The sequence below is a fragment of the Lampetra fluviatilis genome, chromosome 2 (assembly GCF_964198595.1).
Source record: "Lampetra fluviatilis chromosome 2, kcLamFluv1.1, whole genome shotgun sequence".
Classification (NCBI taxonomy): Eukaryota; Metazoa; Chordata; class Hyperoartia; order Petromyzontiformes; family Petromyzontidae; genus Lampetra; species Lampetra fluviatilis.
The window spans coordinates 2,937,091-2,957,474 of record NC_136276.1 but is presented as its reverse complement, the minus strand read 5'-3'; the positions used below and the strand labels follow the sequence as shown (position 1 = coordinate 2,957,474).

Sequence of the window (20,384 nt, the reverse complement as noted above, 5' to 3'; positions counted from 1 at the left end):
GATTGGGGCTGATTCGTGAACGTGATTTACAGTATAATCGTAAATCTCTAAAAACTACTCATTTCTAAATCTGTTGTAGTCATTGTTGCGTTACTTTAGTATAAATACATGTTAATTTTGATTCATATGTCTTTTTTATGACTTCATGTGAACGAAAAGACGCGAATTCGTCCGTTTTCTCATTGAAAATAGGCACATTTCAAAATATCACTGTCCTGGTCACAAAAGCAAAGTATGTGGGGAATAATATCAATTTTCTATACTTTTTAAGCATAAGCAATTACGAAATAACACTTACTACCCAGGAACAAAAATTGTGTTACATAGTGTTATGATGTAGATGGTAATGATGATTAATATTCTGAAGTTCATGGTAATAATAATGATTATGTTGATGATGGCATATCTGAAGATGGTAATGATTTTGATGATGATGGTAACGATGGTGTTGATAGTAACGATTATGCTAATGGTAATAATGATGTAGATGGCAATGATGATTAATATTATTCAGTTGATTGTAATAATGATTATGATGATGGGCAATGATGTAGATGGTAATGATATTAATGATGATGGTAACGATGGTGTTGATGGTAACGATGATGCTGATGGTGATACTGATGTAGATGGCAATGATGATTAATATTATTCAGTTGATGGTAATAATAATGATTATCATGATGATGGCCAATGAAGATGATGATATCGACGATGATGAAAGTGCTGACGGCTCAAGTCCACGCGGGGGCGCGCGCACGTGCTCAGCTCCAATGGCGACGTGCCGCCACCACGTGACGCAATCCCAGCCAATCCCAGCCGAGTCCGCAACTTCTCGACGCCCCCCCTCCCCCCTTAGTTACGCCGTTGCCACGGGCAACGCGCGGCAACCTTAGCAACGACGCTGCTCAGACCGACCGAGAGGTAAAAACTCCCAACTTCAAAAGAGACTTTTAAACCAACAAAAACAACTAATACGCATTTTTTAAAGAAACAAATACGAGCAACAGCGATTGTAATCGTGTCATAAACGTTTTTTTTGTTTAAATCTTTTCTGGCGGAGGTCTCGAACTCTTGTGGATGATGATGATGTGATCTCGACATCTCCCCCATTCGCTGTAGGTGTCTTAACAAGTAATGGTTCTTATTGCTGCTGCTGCTGTTTGTTGTTGTGGTTGTGATTGTTGAGGCTGATCCGTTTATGCATTCGTCGTCGTTGTTGTTGTTGTCGTGCCTTGTGTTACGTGTGAGGCTCTTTAATTAGCGAGTGCTGGCGAAACCAGAAACTCTCCATTGGGCCGAATGTCCAGAACACTTGAATTTTTGTGACCTTTTTTGGCAGTATCAAAGTTTGATCAAATAGGAACAGCTTTTACCCTTCCCGGCAATAAAACAGGAGCCGGTAAGATGTTCAAACGCCAAATGGAAACGTTGTGCAAGGCACCATGTGTGCATTAACCACACACACAATTCCCTGCAAAAGGTTTAAATTTGGTGCTTGAACATCTAAACACCACCTGATTTATTTCCAGATAGGGTAAAACCTATGCTTGTTTTTTCATACTTAATTTAAACAAAACATATTTCCCCCTTAACGTTTACGAAACAAATAGGACCCCTGCATGCCAGGCGTTGCGTGTTGGCAATGGCTGGCGTGGTGAAGTATTGTCAAAACAGCACCCACTCTTTCGGCTAGAATCCTGCTTTAACAACCAAAAGCAATCAGTAGACACGCTGGCTTATTAATTATAAAGCAACTTTAGATACAACCCAAAGAACACATCACCTCAGCTCTTATCTTGGGTATGTGGTTCCCAAACTGTGTGTTCCGGTCTGTCTAATACTAAAATAACCAAAATTGCAGTAAGAGACTTTTTTAGAATTCGGTAAAATAAACTATTTTAAGGGCCGAAATGCATGTAATGTGTGCTTAATAAATAAGGTTCACGGAAGCTTAGTTGATGAAAACAATAGAGAAAGTATGTCGCAGTGATGTCCACAGAGGTGTGCATTTATAACTACCATAACTACCACTTTTAAATGTTTCGTCCCCTTTGTACAGTACTTCTTGACAAATTGGGACAATATTTTTTTTCACAATTTCAGCATCAACCCAAAGCGGTCTTTTTGCCAACCACGCAGCTAAAACGTGGGATTAGCATTACAGACAGAGCAACGTTTGCAATTAATTTAACACGAGAGTAGTCGAGTGAATACGAAACACAGAGGTTGGTGTAAGTTGAGTGCGACCGTGTGCAGATGTGCGGGCCTTCGTGGGGAGCGGTGGCACAGTGGTTAGTGCACTCTGCTACATAACCCGACGATCCGCGTTCAATTCCCGCTCACGGCCAATAACAGTGGCGAATATATTAATCCTGTTCTGGGTCTCCCTGAGGTCGACTCAGCCTTAAATGAGTACCTCGTGCGGTTGTGTAGACATCAGCACTGGGAAGACAAAGGCCGCCGGGCGTGGTGTTGGCCACCCATGCCGGCCTTTCATAGGTGATCTTTATTAGAATCTTTATTTAGACTGGAGGAATCCGATGAGCTATGAAGCTCGTTTTCACAGATGCCCAATCGGGGCAGGTCAGCATTTGCTGTCAGCACTTGTCCCAACAGTCTGTTAATGGCTATATACGGGGAGAATTTTGTCTTTGTGTGGACCTTCAAGTGAAAAGCCTTAGCTCCCTACCCCCCTCCCCATGACCATCTGTCTGGTATGTTTGAGGAGTCATCATCTTGAACAGGTGCTGCAGTGTGGTGGGGTGACGGACGAGAGGTGGCAGAGGACCTGATGAGTGCCCCACTGCAGAAGCCCGGGGACACCGCCATGGGCCTTCTTGGCCCCTTCGATGAGGATGACGCAGAGATGCAGATGCTGCTATCAAAGCCACTTTGCTTGCTTGTCCTTGGAAAGCCGGTACCGATGGCCCTTGTCTGTATGTTGAGTCGTGAATAGTGGCGCGGCTCTGACGTGCAGGAAACGTCACTCTTAAGTCTCACATTTTAATATCTGTCATGTGATTAGTTAAAGACACCACCAAAACAAGAAATATCTCATATTGGCACCTTCGTACCTAGGCTGTGTCCCAGGATGTCTCACGAGTTTGAAGTTTTTTGCATGAAAATTAACTCAGGTGCTCCATTTAGTTTACATCAGTTCAATGTGACTTCATACATTTCAAAATAGCAGTCAAAGGAGTGGCGTCGATAATATGCTACGATCGAATGCCTGTGATTTAAAATATTTTTGTTGATAGTCTGACAAATAGTCAAGGTACATCTGTAATATTGCACGTAATAAAGGTTTTTAGGTTACATCGCGTAAGTATAAATGTGTCGTAACCCTCCACCACCCGACACAGCCAATTAGTAAGGGATTTGTCACGTAAAAGAACGCCAATTAGTTACTACTTCAGCCCACCGGTGTGTTGGAGAGTAAATCCACAACATTTACAATTTGAGTACACGACGTTTCGCTTGTAATTACATCCAGCATCATTGGGCGATTTGCCAGAATAATATTGCAGTTACTCTATGTGTTGTTTGGATTGCATAATCGCGTGGCTTTGCATGAATGGATATGATAGTTTGTAGGTTAAAGTGACTGCAATTATACGACTTATGATATTCAATTTCATTATAATCCTGCTGGTTCAAATGTTACACGGATAATGTGGCCAACATGTAATTGGATTGCAGCAACAAAGAGAGAATGCGTAATTATAGGGAGACCATAGGGAGAATGGAGCTATAGTATATAGTTTAGCTTTTACAGTGTCCATACCTGTCAACCCGTATGATTTACCCGTATTCTTCTGCAGGGAAATTGAGTTTACAGGTCCATATGGCGTCCAGCCGTTTCAATACGGTCAACACATGTTCTATTTGTTTGTGTTTCTCCCTTGTGATGGGACTTTATGGATGAGCGTTGAGATTTATAATGACACGGGCTGACCAATAAGGTTTGAATTGGTCTGTAAAAATGTAGGCACTGATGAGGGGTTGACAGGTATTAGTGTCAAAATTATTTGTGTTGTGTAACAATAATGAAGCAACAGCGCCATCGCGCGTTCTGTTATGTGCAACATTGTTTTTCTCTTATTTTGTCCCGCTTGTACTTCCAGACATTTGACGAAAGTTGCATTGAGAATGCTTGTACAGTGGCGCTCGTCATGTTAGAGGACGGTTCCGCAAAAGCGGATACCACGAAACGATTTCTGAGATCACTTCAAGTGACTTAGAATCCGCACTTTCACTCCCGTCATACAGATAAGCCGACATTTAGTCAATTTAGGTGCAGAACCAAGTGTAATGTTTTTTTCTCAGTCATTAGTTTCCGTGCCTGAGACCATCAGCTCACTACACATGAGTTGCCAGTTTAATTGCGAGTGCCTGCTCGAATTCGAACCCAAGATTTTGGCTGTGCCAGCTGGACACGCTGACCTCTGAGCCACTCAGCTGACATGAAGTGGTTTTAACAATACCGTACCCGCTCTTAACATTACGAATGCATTAACTTGAAGTAGCTCAAGGATTGATTCTATGAATTGGGATCAATATCTGGTATATTATATTTACATTACATAACATTTTTGGTCGTTTCGACGACATAATTTCCTTACTTAGACATTCTATTATGGAAGTGTTATTTTGTTTCATTCAGTAACAAAAAGAAGCCCTCCAATGCTTGCACAAAGTTCCAATATTATGCAAAAACAGTAACGATTGGGTTGAATCTTTCTTTAAAGAAAAATATTGGTGCAGGCATATTAAGGATGATTTTACTAAAATCACATGTGTACACCCAACCAATAGAAGAGCAAACCACTTTAATGTCAGAAGTTCTACAATGCTCCCAGAGGCCAGTAGAGGGAACACGCTTTCTTCTATATAAAGGAAGCTGAATGACAGTCTTTTAAAATGTAGCAGTTATCATCACGTGGCTGTCATGTGAGTGGGTATTCTTATTTTGCCAAACTTTATGACATTTCTTTGGGAAAACTTCTCATGTGATGTTCAGCAGTGTTACAGACAAAGTTAACTGTAATTTAAATAGAAATGGCTGCATTTATACCTCCCATTACACGTATGGCGTGAAAGAAGTTCAACATGCATACAGACAAATGCAGTTCACTATTGCTCTTCCTTAGGAATTGTTATTTTACTTGATGATTGAGACACAACTATTAATCTTGTATACCCCATTTTCTAGCATTTGTTTCTCTCACAATCTAGTGTTGTGTTTATACCCAGTTTCCCTGACAAAAGATTCACTGTATCTCCACAGGCTCACATCTGGTTCTATTTATAGTGCATGACAAAATTGTATATGTTTTAGTCCTGTGCAATGTGCGCTTAGCATGTCTTGTTAGATTGTGCATGTGTTTGCAAAGTGCACCGAGCATGGCACGCGCGCCGTGGTGACATCACCGCCACTTAGTGATGAACGGCGGTTGTTGTGTCTGCATGCTTTCATAGGGAGTGGGGAAGGCCACCCTGGCTAGGAGACTGACCAAGGTGTGGAAATGTGTCCTGGTTGAAGGTATTGATTGTTTTTATTTTATCTGACCTTAACGTAATAAGTTCTAATTTAAAATGACCACGGTTAAACAGACATTGTGTACTTGCTGTCCCATACAGTTATTTATTAATATTGTATTACAGTATACAAATTTTACATTATTTTATGATACCAGACAGTAGCATGAAAGTACGTAACTATTGCATGTAAAACATTTTTAAATAAATGTAGCCATAATTGTGCGTGAAAATTGGCGTTGGCGCTTTATTTCCGTTCGCATCCCTGTATTTTAAAATAATGAATATGGTGCCACCCTGTCGCCATAATTGTATGTCAAATCTTACATTTCCATGAAAATCTCATCTCAATAAACACCCTGTTACATTATGATTATGATTCTGTTACACAATCAGCTTCACTCTGAGATCAGAGTATACCAGATTTAAGGATTTGGAATCATAGTAATTCTACATGCAGCCTACTGTTTTCGTTACTTATAAGTGTAAATATTTCTAAATCACACTTTAATGTGGAACTAAGAGGTGGTAATTAATATATTTTGCAATGATGTATTGTGCAACTGTAAATTAATAAAAATACATTTTCTGTGGTCATGAATAATATATGTGAAAGTACTTTGCTAATGTGCATGATGTAGTTAATGCATTTTTTAGAAGCAATAAAGTTGGTATATTCAACATGTCATGTTGCAGATAACATAAGATTGTAACACGGATTTGTATTCACAAGTAAAGGTGAACTTATTGATTGAGGGAAGGTCAACCTTTCCTTGGCTCTGGCAAGTCTGACGAGAGTATCTCTCTTCTCTTAGGTGTGGATGTAATTCAGCAACATATTGATGCACAAACGGAGACTGGAATCATGGTATTGTTGACGTTACATTTTGCTGTATGAATTGTTAATAGTAAAAAATAAATCACGTACGTTTACAGAGCCCAGTATATATTAGCGGTGAGTGTACCTACCTCTGAGTATACAGTTTCCCCGTCCTCATCTGTCATTTCTCATTATAATGTTCAGAATGGCCCTCATCATTTGTTTGACTTTTTAAGATCACAGAACATTTTTCCTTTGTCAATGTCATTTTATGTTGTGATCAATTCTGTATTTTCATAATTATCCAATGTTTTTTATTTACCAGATGGTAGCTTCGTAATTCAATTGAGCTGAACTGGGAAATTGATCCTGTCGGGCCAAATTTATTTTATAAAGTGCTTGACTTTTAGTTTTTATAATTGTTGATGATCATGTAAAGGTGAATTGAGTCAATAATAAAAAAGAAATAAAATATTACTCATGATGTATAAGGTGGCAATGTGGCACAGTGGTAAAACCTGTGCGTCACAGCAAAAAAGGATCTTGGTTCGACTCCCGATTTCGGCGGTTTTATGTGTGGAGCTTCGATGTGCTTCCCTTGTTCTGCATGGATTTCCTCTGGGTTCTCCGGTTCCTTCCATAGCAAAAAAAAACATACAATGTAACTGATATTGGCAATACATCCCAATGATGAAATGTTGTCTGCAAATTGCTCAGTTGCGATTATACACAGCAACATCACCACCTATTGAACAAACTTTGCAGGACCCTCATGAAAAATAGTATTCAAACTCAGTGAGGCTTTTCTAAATGAAAAAAATTGTATATAACAATTACATACATTAAATTGCATATTTTAGAATAATTTTCAATGTGTTAAAATATATTCGAAGTGTATGCGAACATGTCTTAAGAATAACGGAGAGAAGTGGACAATAGAAATACGTGTTTCCATTAAAATTTCATAATATGATTAATGGTTCATTGTTATTTGTAAGTGATGTTGTCAAACATATAAGGTATATGTTCCGAGATTAGTGATGACATGATTGCGAACAGACTTTAATGGAATAATCTCTGGAGGGCAATTCAATAACAATTCCTGCCTGTAAATAACATGTATGCAAATGAATCATGCTGTTTCACAAAGAGATGTCAAATAGAACAAACAAGCTTTCGTGGTTAACAAGATGCATACAGATGAATGGAACTGCCCTATGTTCAATAAAACAAATGGGGCATACTCGTAAATAATCTGTACGCATCTCAATGGAGACACACTACATACAATACATTCAATAAATTCAATAGCCATTCTGGTTAGCAAGTTATATACAGCTCTGTGAAGCTTGTCGCAATGCACGTGCCCAGTAGCTCATTCAGAGCACCATTCTTGACTCGATACCCGATGGGCGGTTGTCGTGGGGAATTTGTCGGTGGTTAAAGCTGCAGGAACGGCTGGTGAAGGGGGAGATGATCTCGGAGGAGATGGTCACCAGCCTGCTGCTGGAGAAGTTGGCCTCTCCACAGGTGGCACACTACGGTGAGGCCCTCCCTCAATTCGCCCTTCTCTCTCTGCCTTCTTCTTTCTAAAATGTCATCACTCGCTCACACTTCATCTCTCCACTCCTTTGAGTGAAGTGTCAAGCATAAAAGTATTACGATTTCATTGAATTCTCAGTAACGTGTCTGCTGGTTGCAGGGGGCAGTTTCCATATTTCCAACAGTGTGTTAATGGAGTTATTTGAAACAGACATTTAGATAGCACTTGGTGTTTCCAATCAATAGCACGCACTACACCACCTGAATACCTGACCTGGACTTGATCTCACATAATACCCTGTAGATGAAATTGTAAGCTATTTTATATTGCATTAATGAAGATTTGGTAAATTACGTGATAATGGTATTACACATTTTTTTGTTCCATGTAACTTTTAATGCCATAATAATATGATATAGTGCCTACTTAAAATTGGCAGCACATGTGGACTTAATTACACACCACAATTTGCTTATGTTGTAATGAATCATTTTGTCTAGACTGTGTGTTGTAATTTTGTCGCTGTAAAAATTATTGTCATCATTGTGGTCTGAAAAACCTGTTTTTGTCTGCAGGATATGTGCTCTGTGGCTTTCCATCTCTTAGCGAAGAAAACCTCACAATTCCTCAGCAAATAGAGCTGATCAAAAGTTGGAGCTTGAAGCCTGATGTTATTATAAATATTAAGGTAAAATACACTTGTGGTCTTTGATTGAGAGTGAAAGGAGGTTGGTTTTTGCCAGGAAATATCCTCAGAAGCACTAACCTACTTTAACATAATTGTGTTAATGCTCTTGAAAAAGTATCTTGGCAGATGAACACTCGGTTTAAATATGTAGTTTTTGTTTTAATTTCATGGCCACAATTGCAAAAACTAACAAAACTTTGTATATATACTTTATTAGTACCACATGTTAACTATGGCAAGGGATGCAAGGTGGTCCAATTTTTTTAAAGGATTGCAGCAATGTTTATATCAATGACTTTGCATGAATAAATACATGATCCGAATGCATGATGAACATCCGTAAATTATATTTACTTGTAGAATTGTTGGGAGCTCGAGTTTTATGCTGTGCCGTTTCAAGATATGTGCATACATCCTTAGCTTTGAGGCTTGACCAATGATCATTACGCTGCAGTGTCCCAATGACGACCTGCACAAGCGGCGGACGCGGCAGCGTGAGGACCCACTCACGGGGCAGGTGTACGCGCTGGATGAACTGGGCCGGGAGGCAGCGCGCGACGGCAAGAATCCACAGGCGGACGATGCCACCGAGCGAGAGGAGGAGGGCGAGGAGATGGAAGAGAAAGAGGCAAGACTGCTTCGTCCTCTAACAGTGGCGTTTAACCGTGTGCAAAAACAGCTCTAATGTTAAACACCACTCGAGGACTATGTGGACAATAGTCTCCTCTGATGGGCTCAACCGTGACAGCGTTAGGCTGGTAAAAAAAAATAGAGTGGCATACTTTAATTGAAAAAATATTTCAGCTGGTTTTATACGATTGAAATATTGAATCACGTGCGCATGATGTTGTCGTACGTTTATACTTTTGTGCATACGGGCTGTGGTGTATGGTGTGGTGACATGTTGCGGTTATGTGATGGCAGGAGGAGGCAGAGGCTGGGCTGGATAAGGGGCTACTATCCCGGCTTGTGCGGAGACCGGGTGACTCTCCAGAGGACGTCATGCGTGTCATTACGCTCTACAACGACACTCTATTGCGTCCACTGGAGGTGCTCACACCTGTCAGGACACACATAATAAGATTGTTGGTTTTGATATCCAGTGAGACAATTTGGTTACCTGGCCTTAGCTTGCCACTAATGCATTGTTTTTTGCAGTGACACATCCGGAGGTCAGTTTATTATGAAACGTATGAGCTTAAATTATTATGTACTTGAGTTTGTTATGTTGTCAAACTTGAGAATGTTGTTGATTTTGTTCCACTGCTCCATATAACCACAGTATTGCTTTTTCGTTTACAGGATTTAATGGCAGATCATGACCCACGTTACTTGATTGAGCTGGATGGCAATGACAGCCCAAATGCACTCTTGGGTGTGAGTTTTTATTTTTGTTTATAATTTTTCACGTACTATTCTTCTGAAACTCTTTTTACGAAAGGGCAGATGCCCTTGTCACACAAAGTCATATTAAGAGTGCTCTGAGTTTTGATGCCGGACAGCATATCAGGCACATGCACATCCCCTGCTACCCTTAATTCCTTTCTATGGTTTCTGCATCACCCGGCCATAGTGGATGTGGCTCACTTGGATCTTTGTCCAGTGCTCAACCGCGCGATCTTAGCGAGAAGTTTGAAACCTTTGGATTTTAGACATCAAAAGGTTTCAGCGAATATACAGAAACTTTCCACCATCATACGCAAACTTGTCATTCATGCTTTAGTGTGTACCCTGTATGGAAAGTCCTGAGGGCATAGTGGTCACCATCATTATTTTCTCCATCTTTATACAATCATCATCACCATTATCATTACGGTATTGTCATCAACCATTATAAAATAAATTATACCATCATAATCTTTAACTTCATCTACATCTTGTTTGAAGTGGTTAAGCCTGCTTTGTCTTGGAGCACAAATCATCACCTTGGCGAATATTGGAGCAACACTGGCACAACGAGCCTGACTGATTCAAGTGCAGAAGGACCTTTGCCTGAAACTTTGCCCATTATAAATGTTTCCTTTTAAGGCAGTGTTTTGGATGGAAGTGCTGCGGTTTTTTTTTCTATTGGTGGTTAGCTCGGTCCGTCTGAGAGTGCTGAAAACAACACGCGTAATTAACATTTTCGTTGACACTCCCCAGCCACTGATTGGCTGCGAGTTTTTGTTGTTGTTGTGGAATGGACCTCCACCCATTCTGCAGGTTGAATTGGGCCAAAAAACTGTTGTATGAATTTGGCAAAATTACTTTTTCATAATTTCCAACTGTCAATAGACAGCTGCGTGTGTGGTGGGAACAATGTCGTGACATATCATTTTAAATGTTCTTACAACATGAACAGTTGGTTGCAAATGATCCAAAACATGCAATGATTTTTATTTAATTCTGTCCTACTTAAGTAGTGCGTTATTGTGAGTCTCACTCACCCATGTGCACTGCTGATGATACCTGTACCTCAGTGAGCCCTCCCCACAGCTGGACTCTTAGGCATGGCATTGTGTTTAGCACCCCCAATTAGCACGGCTGGCTACGTATGGTGCGAAAGAAGTTCAACATACATACATACATTGCCAGTGTATTTAATCGGCAGGGGGTGCTTGCACGGCTGAAGATGCTGGGCCTGCAGGAAGCCGCCGTGCCTATGCACCTCCAGGGAGAGGACGACCTGCCAAGTGACCTGGACCCGGTGAGTTTTACTTTAAAACGTCGACTGCATGATAGTTTAATTCTATTTTTTTATCATTTATAAGTCAAGGGTTAATTTGCTGACCATTATTATGTTCTTTAAAAATAATTTGAGATAGAAAACACTTACTTGACTTTGTGAATTTTAATTTTACATACATTTTTAATCATGCACATGTCATCATGAAATACATAATGGAACATCTGCGTTGAATAGAAACATTCAGACTGGCCTGCCTACGATCCATCCTGGGTTTAACCAGGCTGGATTGTGTGAGGTGCTCACAAATCCTTGAAAGATCTGGACACATTCCTATCAGTGAGCTCCTCCAGCGGGCAAGGTTGCCATGGCTGGGTCATGTAGACTGCATACCCAGCCACCGCATGCCCAAAAGCTTCTGTTTGGCCGGATAGAGGGGGCTAATGGACTGATACGGTACAGGAGGATGTGGAGCTGAGTGGACTTGCCGAAGACTGGTACCAGCGGTGTCAAGTTTGGCCTCTATGGAGGAGGCTCGTGAAGGATGCTACTGGGCAGTTAGAGGCAGTCACCCTCCAACAGCAAAGGATGGCAGAGGAGCGATGCTCACAACAACTTGCGGCTAAAATGCAGTAAGTTGGTACAATAGGGGGCACAGCTGGTGCATCTGCTAGTCATCTGCTAGTCATCTCAGTCAGACTTCCTGTTAGTGAGCCTTCGACACTTCACGTAGCCTCAAAGTGTATCCGGCCTGGCACAAGCGCCGTTGTTGTATATGTGTGTGCTTGGCTCAGTCAGTGTGTATGCGTGGATCATGATGGGTTGTGCTGTGGATTGATTGCACACGTCTCAATAGGATGAAGTTCTGCGTGCCGTGTCAGGCTGGCAGCGGCCCGGGGCTCGACACCGCTGGCGACGGAGCCGCTGGGGTGCTGTGTGCCCGGTGGCGCTGCAGCAGGGGAATCTGAAAATCGGCAAGGCCGAGTTCGCTATCAGGTGCTTTGTGATGAGGATGGTGTGGCAGGGGTGTTGTGATGAAAATGATGAGTCAACTAGTATAATGAATGCTTTGGTTTACTGGTTGCCATGTAAATTCACTAGTGAGCAGGCATTCTCAATGTTTGAATTTAGGGACAGAGCAAAGGCCAGTATGCTCAGGTTAGGGTAAGGGACCTTTACAGAATAATAAAAGCAGAGTCTGGTGGACAAGGTATACTTAACGTGACTGAATTTGTAGGGACGTGGTTAAATGTATACATAATTCATGTACAGAAACATGTCAACCACTATACCTGCTGTTAACATATCATGGTTTAGCAGCACAGTTGTCTTATGATAAAGTGTGTTTCAGCAGCAACTTGTTTACAAACACAGCACTACCTTTTCCATGTGAGTCATGCTCAATGTCCAGGACTACACAGTTGTGGCTTATTCTTGGATTAAAGCTATGTTTTGGGTTTATAAAACAACTACTTTTAAGAAAGATCTCTGATCAATTTTCTTTGACCTATTTATGGGTGCATTTGACCACTCTTATTCTTGTTAAACAGAAAAAGTTAACGACAGATATTTGATTGATCAATTCATTTTATATTGCTTTGAGCATAAGTTAATTCTCTTACATTACTTTTGTGCACGTGTTTCAGTTTTCTCGACAAGATGTACCTGCTGTCATCTGAGGAAGCTCAGGCGAAATTCTGTGCCAACCCACGAAGCTATCTGATGCCCCCACAGCCAAAGCCACCGTGCCATGTGGTGGTGATGGGACCAGGCACTGCTGGAAAAACCACGCTGTGTCACCTGCTGGCAGACCACTACGGAACTCGGGTACTGTGTGGGATCGCTCCGACCATTTAATACCTCCTATTAAGTGACCTCATATTATATTCCCTTAAAAGAACAGCAGCCAGGAACATAAGATTCATATACAAAAAAAATCAGGCTAGACTTGGCACTTTCTCTTCACATATCATTTCAGTATGGTGTGTCATAATCAAACAAAATCACACAAAACACGGGGCGGTTTATGTCCGCTTCCTTGCAATTATTCTTTATGTTTATTCTTTGCACCGTGATATTTTTTTTTCAAACACTGCTTTTGAATTAAGAAAACTTGGCGCAACTGTCTTGAATTATAGTCTACTTTTTTCGTAAAAATGAAGTGTTTTTTTTGGTTACTTCCCTGGCTCTAACAAGAAACACAGTATCGGTGCCAACCAGCCCACGGGTCTACTGGAGTTTATTGTGTAGATGTGTTTGTGTACAGCTCATATGCGTGAACCATGTGGATGCTGGTTTGGTGGCATAAATGTGTTGGTAAAAACGTCGGGGGTGCTCGCTTGCGCATTGTGTAGGTGGTTAACGTGGCAGAGCTAGTGCGGCCGGCAGTCGAGGAGGAGAAGCAACGTTCAGTGGAGTTGGCACGGGCAGAGGCGCTGGCTGTTGCGCTGGAAACAGTACGGAGTCGGAAGCAACAGGAGAAGCTAGAGAGGATGCAGGGTAAGTGAGGGTCCATGTTTAGTGAGGGTGGGAGGTGAGTGATATTCGGTGTTGCAAGAAATCACAAAATGAGGATGAACCACCTAGCAGTAAGCCCAAGGGAAATCCCAAATATCAACAGTTTACTTGATGCCATACCATCTTGTTGGATTTTAACTGCTATAGTTTGATCATGCAAACTTGTGCCTTGTGCAGTAACAGTGCAGTATGGACAAGGTATGTTTTAATCTGGTTTTAGTAAAAAGGTTTTAAATATTGCAGTATACATAGCAAGTGCAAAGTTTTAAACAAATTTGGAAGCAGTAGCAAAGATGGAGGGACCTTCTTGGGGTTGTGGATGTTGTGCTGAAACATTGTACAATCAGTACTCTACCCCCTGCAATTCTATCTCAGCACTCGCAGAAAAAGCTGAGCCAGAAGACGAGGTGGCTAGAGAGGGGCAGGCAGCAACCGAGGAAGAGGAGCATAAGCCTGGCGTAGCAGCCACAGCGACAGAAGAAATGGAAATCTCTGGTGACGAAGTCGAGGAGGATTTCGTGGTCGCTGAGCCTGGAGACTCCGGTCTGACAGAGGCTGGCGAGAGAGAGGCTGGAGTGCTCGGTGAGGGTGTGGGAATGGGTAGTGAGTTGGAGGGTGGTGAGGAGGAGGACGGTGGTGAGGAGGGTGGCGAGGTGGAGGCTGGTGACGAGGAGGGTGACGTGACGGCGGAGCACCCCGAGGTGCGAGCACTTGTGGCGGAGGCGGCTCTCCGAGCGGAGCAGGCTGCTGAGGGACTGCCTGCTGAGGCCTACGTAGACGTGCTGGTGAAGGCTCTGTCCGATGTGCGTACGCATCGCCATCATAAGCATGCAATCCACAAACATGATAGTCCAACGGTGTTACGGATTAATTTGTTCAAGTGAATATTGGAATGAAACATTACTTTCATTATTGAGGAGTAGATAAATGTATGTTTGTAACTCTTTAGCACACAGGAAAGCATCAGGGGCCTTTGCATTCTCTGTGAGTATGTTTTAAAATGACCAGTGTAACTGTATGTGTGATGTGAATGAATCATACTCTCAAGAGCATGCACTGAGAACAGTTCTCTCACATTGTATCGTTCGCTACATATTTTATTCATCGCCCAAACCAGTTGCTGGTGTGTAATGGGTAACAGTTGAACTTTTACTGCACTAGTATTTCAAAGAACTATTGAATAGACCCTTTTCTGAAATATACAAAGTGGTACAAATGACATTCATTGCCTATCTAAGCTAGATTTACAACAAGCAGCTGTCTGAACTTAGCTGAGTTGTACTCACTATATCAATGTTGTGAGAGATGTGGTTACACTGACAGGCAATGCCAAAGTGTATTCAGCTCAACCGCAATGCAGTAAAATCAACGACAAGGTAACATAATACAACAGTTTTATGGTTAGGTGCAATATTTCAAGTTTATTACATTAGGGCCACATATAGCAATATCACGACATGAAATAACACCTAATCAGGAGACGCAAACAATTTGTTTCGTAAAAAAACAACAACAACCCATGTGCGGTTTAGATGCGCAGGGAGACGGATGATGTGGAGGGTGCGGGAGTGGTGGCACAGGGCTGGGTGCTCGATGACTTCCCTGCTGACCAGGAGCTCTGGGCCACGCTGCTGGCAAAGGGGCCGTGCCCAGACGAAGTCTTCTGCCTCGTGGACCCCAGTGCAAAAAGCAAGTCAAGATTTTAAAACACACGCCTGCTTGACAACGTTTTTAAACATAATTTAAGTCACTAATTGATCACGTGTATGGCTGTATTGGCTAAAAGGGTCCTGTTCTCTAAGCACAGGGGATTTTCTTTCTTTGGCACCCACAATAGACTGAAATAAGACCACAACAGTGCCCCGTGTTTACCACCGGTCTTGCAACGAGGCCACAGAACAAGATAGCACAGGGATGTTCGGTGCTTTATCCTTAGTTTTTCTTGGCGAGCGCTCATTTGGGTGTCGCCCCTGAAAATAAGTAAGTTTGTACTGTTCTCTGCTGACCATGATGCCCTGTGCCCTCTGTGGGTGCAGGTGAGTTGCTGCTCTCCAGGATGTACTCTAAGCACAAAGAGGAGGTGGATGCCAAGAGGAAGCAGAGGAGAGTGCAGCAGCTAGAGCAGGAGAGACAAGAAGCCAATGCAAGGCGGTGAGCCTGAGTGTGGAACACTTGCATGCAATCGTACTTGTAACGAGTAAGCACATACATGGACCTGTACGCTTGCTCATACTTGCACTTGCAGATTAGGGAGATCTGTGGCGCAAGATTTCATAACCATGCCTATATGTTGACGATTGAATACACACTTCTCCAATTCGTACAGTGCAAAAGAAGTTCAACATACATACATTCAAATGCACATACTAATTCGCCCAGAATTGCAATTACCATGTCTTATGTACACCCTTAAATAAATCTTATATATTTTTGAATGTATGCCAACAAACACAGACACGATTATATTTCAACCTTTTGAATGTTTCGAGCATAGTGCAGTTGTGCTTGGGCCAAACTAAACATTCCATGCATGACACCTCTATATCAAGACGTGACCTGGTACATAATGAGAACCTGAGATTAAAATTATAATTGCTTTATCACCATTTTGGTGACTGAAAAACGATCTCATAACCACGCACACATAGCAAGGAGCAGCCCTGTAGAATAATAATATTACACAACAATACTCGATACTCTGGAAGCTCAGTTGACCTTTCTCGATAACATATGTTTCTAACTACGTGCGGGAGCTGATCTCATGACCTGTGCACTGCTGTAACCATTTGAAGGCAAGAAGAGTTGGAAGCTCTAAGGGAACAGCAGAAAGAGAAGTTGGAGCAGCCTGAGGGTATCCACGACAGCGGCAGAGGTAGTTACTCTGTGCTGTGTGACCTTTAAGTGTGAGTTGCTGCTTATAATTAGAAAGAAGGTCCACTGAGTGAAATATCAGAGACTCAGAAGTTTTGGTAATGAAGAGATCACCCTGACATCTTTATACGATGTTGACATTGTCTAATTATTTTGTTAACTTTTATGGTTTTTATCTCAAATATGTGTGCAAGTTTTGTACAAATTCCCATGCTATTCCTTTAAACATTAATAGTTACGTTTTGACATATATTTCATGTTGGCATGCTGATTTAAAAAAAAAACCTGAAATATGTTTGCAGAAGAAAATGCTGACCAGAGCGGTGTTATTGAAACAATTTTGGAAGAACCGCTGGAGAGTAGTACTGACCTGATCATGGAGGTTGAACCAGGTATGACTGGAATAAAGCATTATTATGTCATCCCAACATTCTACTCCAGGTACTATGCTTGATTACCCACGAGACCCTCACTGAGTCTCATGACCTTTGCAGGATGATTGCCAAGTTTTGGCAATTTAAGATTAACGTTTGCTGTGTATATTTCAATTCAGTAACTCAGAATCAGAAGTTTATTATCCGAGTAAATTACCCATTGAGCTACGCAGCTCTTTTTCAAAGGTAACTCACCCTCTGTAGTCGCCACCGCCTGCTATGGCGATAATTTTGGATGGAAATTTCAAGCTCGCACACGCAAGACAAGACCTCCCCATACAGCCTGCACAGACTGCTGGGGCAAGTGCTATTAACCAGCAGCTATGAAGGCCGGCACGGTACACAAGGGGATGGGTGGCCAGCACCATGCCCGACCGCCTTTGTCTCCCGAGTGGCGATGTTTACACACCACACCAGGTACTCATCTGAGGCTGAGTCGACCTAGGGGAGGCCCAGGACCGGTTAAAATATTCGTCACTGTTATTGGTTGTGAGCGGGAATCGAACTCGGGTCGCTGGGTTCGTAGCTCAGTGCGCTAACCGCTGCGCCACCGCTCCCCACTGCACCACCACACATGCACACACATACGTACATACTCATGCCCTTATCCCCACTTCACATGCTGTTGCTACTTTTGACAGATCCTGCCCTGGAGGATGTCCCTGAGGGCGGGTTCCCGGCGGGACCAGAGATGGAGCGGTATTACGAGGAGGTGGTGACTTTCAAATCCGCATGGCAGCACTGCTCGGCGATCATTGCTTCAAAGACTTCCTTGCAGCCACTCGTGATAAACATCACCGAGAAGGCTCCCCGAGAGATTCTGAAGCAAGCGACCACCACCATGGAGCGTGCGTGCAACGAGGAATGGAAGGGGGTGGCAGTGGTGTTGTTAGACGGAGCAGCTGTGAGGGCAGGCTCAATTTAGTCATTTTAAAGGGGGTGGCTGATGCAATTCTAAATTCAGCTGCGTGGTGGTAAATCAGCTTGCAAGTGCTACGGAGGCAGATTCAATTAGCTCATTGAGGAAGCAAAGGGGTTGTTTATTTGTTTTAAATCTATTTTTGATGGACAAATCCAGCTCATTTATAGACATGTCTAGCTTTCACAGGGAATAATGGCATGCATTATTATGGAGTAATGGTCCAAAGGAGTTTGTGGGATTTCCTGTAATTTAAAATTTGGCTCTCAACTCTTAGGTCTCGATGACATACATTTAGTGGCTCCAAATACCAGTCCTTATGCTTTCCTGTTGGTCTTAGTTTCTCCTGTTTATAAACGCACTGTATAATTTATTAAGTATAATTATTAACTCGCATGCATATTTGAATCGGTAAAAATCACAATCTTGGGCACACAGATTAGGGTTTAAGATCTTCGAACCTATTGTAATGACATTGGGGGACGATATTAAATAGGTGTTTCAGAACAAAATGAACAAAAAGAAAGTATTTCTAAATTTCACTAGTTATGATCTTCAGCAATTATAGCAATTGCTGGCTTATTGGTATAGAACAATAACCGTAAGGAAACATTTTGCAGGGAGGAACATTTTGCCCCATGGTGATAATGCTGATTCAACACTGTATTAATAATAATGTTGCTTTGCCAAGGCTGCTGCCAAAGCTTTGTTGTTTTTGCAGGGCTGCTTTGGTACCGCGCAACAGAAGTGACAGGGGTGGACCTGGATGAGGAGGAGGAGGATGCTCGAGCAGAAATGGAGGAGGTTGAAGCAGAAGGGGAAGAGGAGGGAAAAGAAGAGGAGGAGCAGGTGCGTAATCAGAGGGTTGCGTGATGTTGTGGTCTTTAAGGTGCGACAATCACACGAGAGATGTGGTGGTCTTTCCATGGTGTATTCAGTTCAGTTTCATTTATTAGGGAGAGCCCTGTGAGCCATGCAGCTTTTGACTTGGGTGCAACCGCAACAAACAAAAACGTGAACAAACCACATCTTAAAGTGACGACACGCAACAGAAACATCCAGGAAAAGCCATGGTGGTCTCACCGTGGGATCTGTAGTAACCTCTCATTGTGGTGTGCTTACTTTACATTTTCATTATGATCGGCTAATATTTGTACGAACCACATAGCTCGCAGCCATCACTGTGCATCAACACATTTATTTGCTTTTCAACCATTCTGTTCACGCAACTTTTTCAAATGCTTGAAATGTTTAAATTATGAAGGGTAATTTATGGTTGTATGACACATCGATACATAAAAAAAATAGATTGTGAATTGTCAAGAGTTCATCTCACCAGTGTGGTGGACCATACTTAAATATTTATCTCACTTGAGATGAAATCAATGGAATGTAGTTCCATTAGCCACAGAGTTGTGCCGTACTCATGTTCCCTTGCTTCAGGAGGAGCAGAACGACGACAAGCATAAATCTAAAAGGCAGCTGGGCGACAGCAGCCATTTCTGCCCCGTGGCACTGAAGCAGAGGTTTGTTCTGGCACCGGGAAACCCAGAGGTGGCTGCCAAATACCGCGAACGCGTTTACTACTTGACGAGCCCGGAGGCTCGCACTCAGTTCTGCGAAAGCCCGAAGGAGTTTATCGCTCACATGGAGCCTCTGCAGGTAAGAGTTGTTTATTTACCAATTTATTATATTTATACGAAAATGTTTCTCCAGGATGTTTGGCCAGAGGTAGAGAAACATAGTTTGCAGTGTGCTTGCCGCTGGATGACTTTCATTCAGACAAATCAAAGTTTACAATGTCCTCATTAGTTTAAAAACAAACATTTGTAATATGTTCCATTTTAATTCGAATTAGTAATGTTTCTTTGCTATTCGGATCTCATAATTGATGGTGATAGTAAACAAGAAAATAATTAGTGCAAGGAAAAGAAGAAGCGGATTTCTTAGAGGCTGAATAAGTTAGTGTAATCATTTCTGAGTGACTGAAAAGCTTCGAAAGGATGTTATAAAAGCCGTCAGTGTTGTGTACGGTATGGCCATATTCATGAATCTGGCCACCCATTGAGGTAAAAAGGCTTGGACCTCTTGTGTTGGCTTAGGGCCAGCTTGTTCATCAGCAAAACCTACGAATGCCAGGGACTACATAGCTGTGAGGTCCCTGGTGATGTCTATAAACTGATCAATTTGTTATTTCCTATACCACTTTTGAACTGTTATTATCATTAGGATTAGGGTTAGTATAATGGCTAGGCTTGTTAACATGAAACCTGATTCCTTCTATAAGATCATTTTTAACACCATATGTGCTTTTTTTTAGGGACCCGCAAACCGAAAGACCTTGCCAGCTATTTTTCAGAATTATCCCAGGAGTTTATAGAGGAAT

General features: G+C 42.1%; 1 protein-coding gene across 2 annotated transcripts in view; it reads left to right on the top strand.

Moving 5' to 3' along the window:
* Positions 1-890: 890 nt before the first annotated feature.
* AK9 (adenylate kinase 9) overlaps positions 891-20,384 on the top strand; it is a 32,031-nt gene continuing 12,537 nt past the window's right edge. Inside the window, exons 1-21 of one of the 2 annotated variants that reach the window (XM_078866708.1) lie at positions 891-924; positions 2,729-2,920; positions 5,482-5,545; positions 6,357-6,409; positions 7,808-7,904; positions 8,480-8,592; positions 9,047-9,220; positions 9,517-9,642; positions 9,895-9,969; positions 11,183-11,278; positions 12,114-12,253; positions 12,904-13,084; positions 13,612-13,756; positions 14,150-14,577; positions 15,307-15,463; positions 15,811-15,925; positions 16,567-16,646; positions 16,948-17,037; positions 17,721-17,927; positions 18,720-18,847; positions 19,442-19,660. In XM_078866708.1, the coding sequence (XP_078722834.1) occupies positions 2,795-2,920; positions 5,482-5,545; positions 6,357-6,409; positions 7,808-7,904; positions 8,480-8,592; positions 9,047-9,220; positions 9,517-9,642; positions 9,895-9,969; positions 11,183-11,278; positions 12,114-12,253; positions 12,904-13,084; positions 13,612-13,756; positions 14,150-14,577; positions 15,307-15,463; positions 15,811-15,925; positions 16,567-16,646; positions 16,948-17,037; positions 17,721-17,927; positions 18,720-18,847; positions 19,442-19,660 (2,814 nt within the window). In that variant the 5' untranslated portion in view covers positions 891-924; positions 2,729-2,794. The remainder of the gene's footprint in view (positions 925-2,728; positions 2,921-5,481; positions 5,546-6,356; positions 6,410-7,807; positions 7,905-8,479; positions 8,593-9,046; positions 9,221-9,516; positions 9,643-9,894; positions 9,970-11,182; positions 11,279-12,113; positions 12,254-12,903; positions 13,085-13,611; positions 13,757-14,149; positions 14,578-15,306; positions 15,464-15,810; positions 15,926-16,566; positions 16,647-16,947; positions 17,038-17,720; positions 17,928-18,719; positions 18,848-19,441; positions 19,661-20,384) is intronic. The other variant, XM_078866709.1, reaches the window with a different exon arrangement.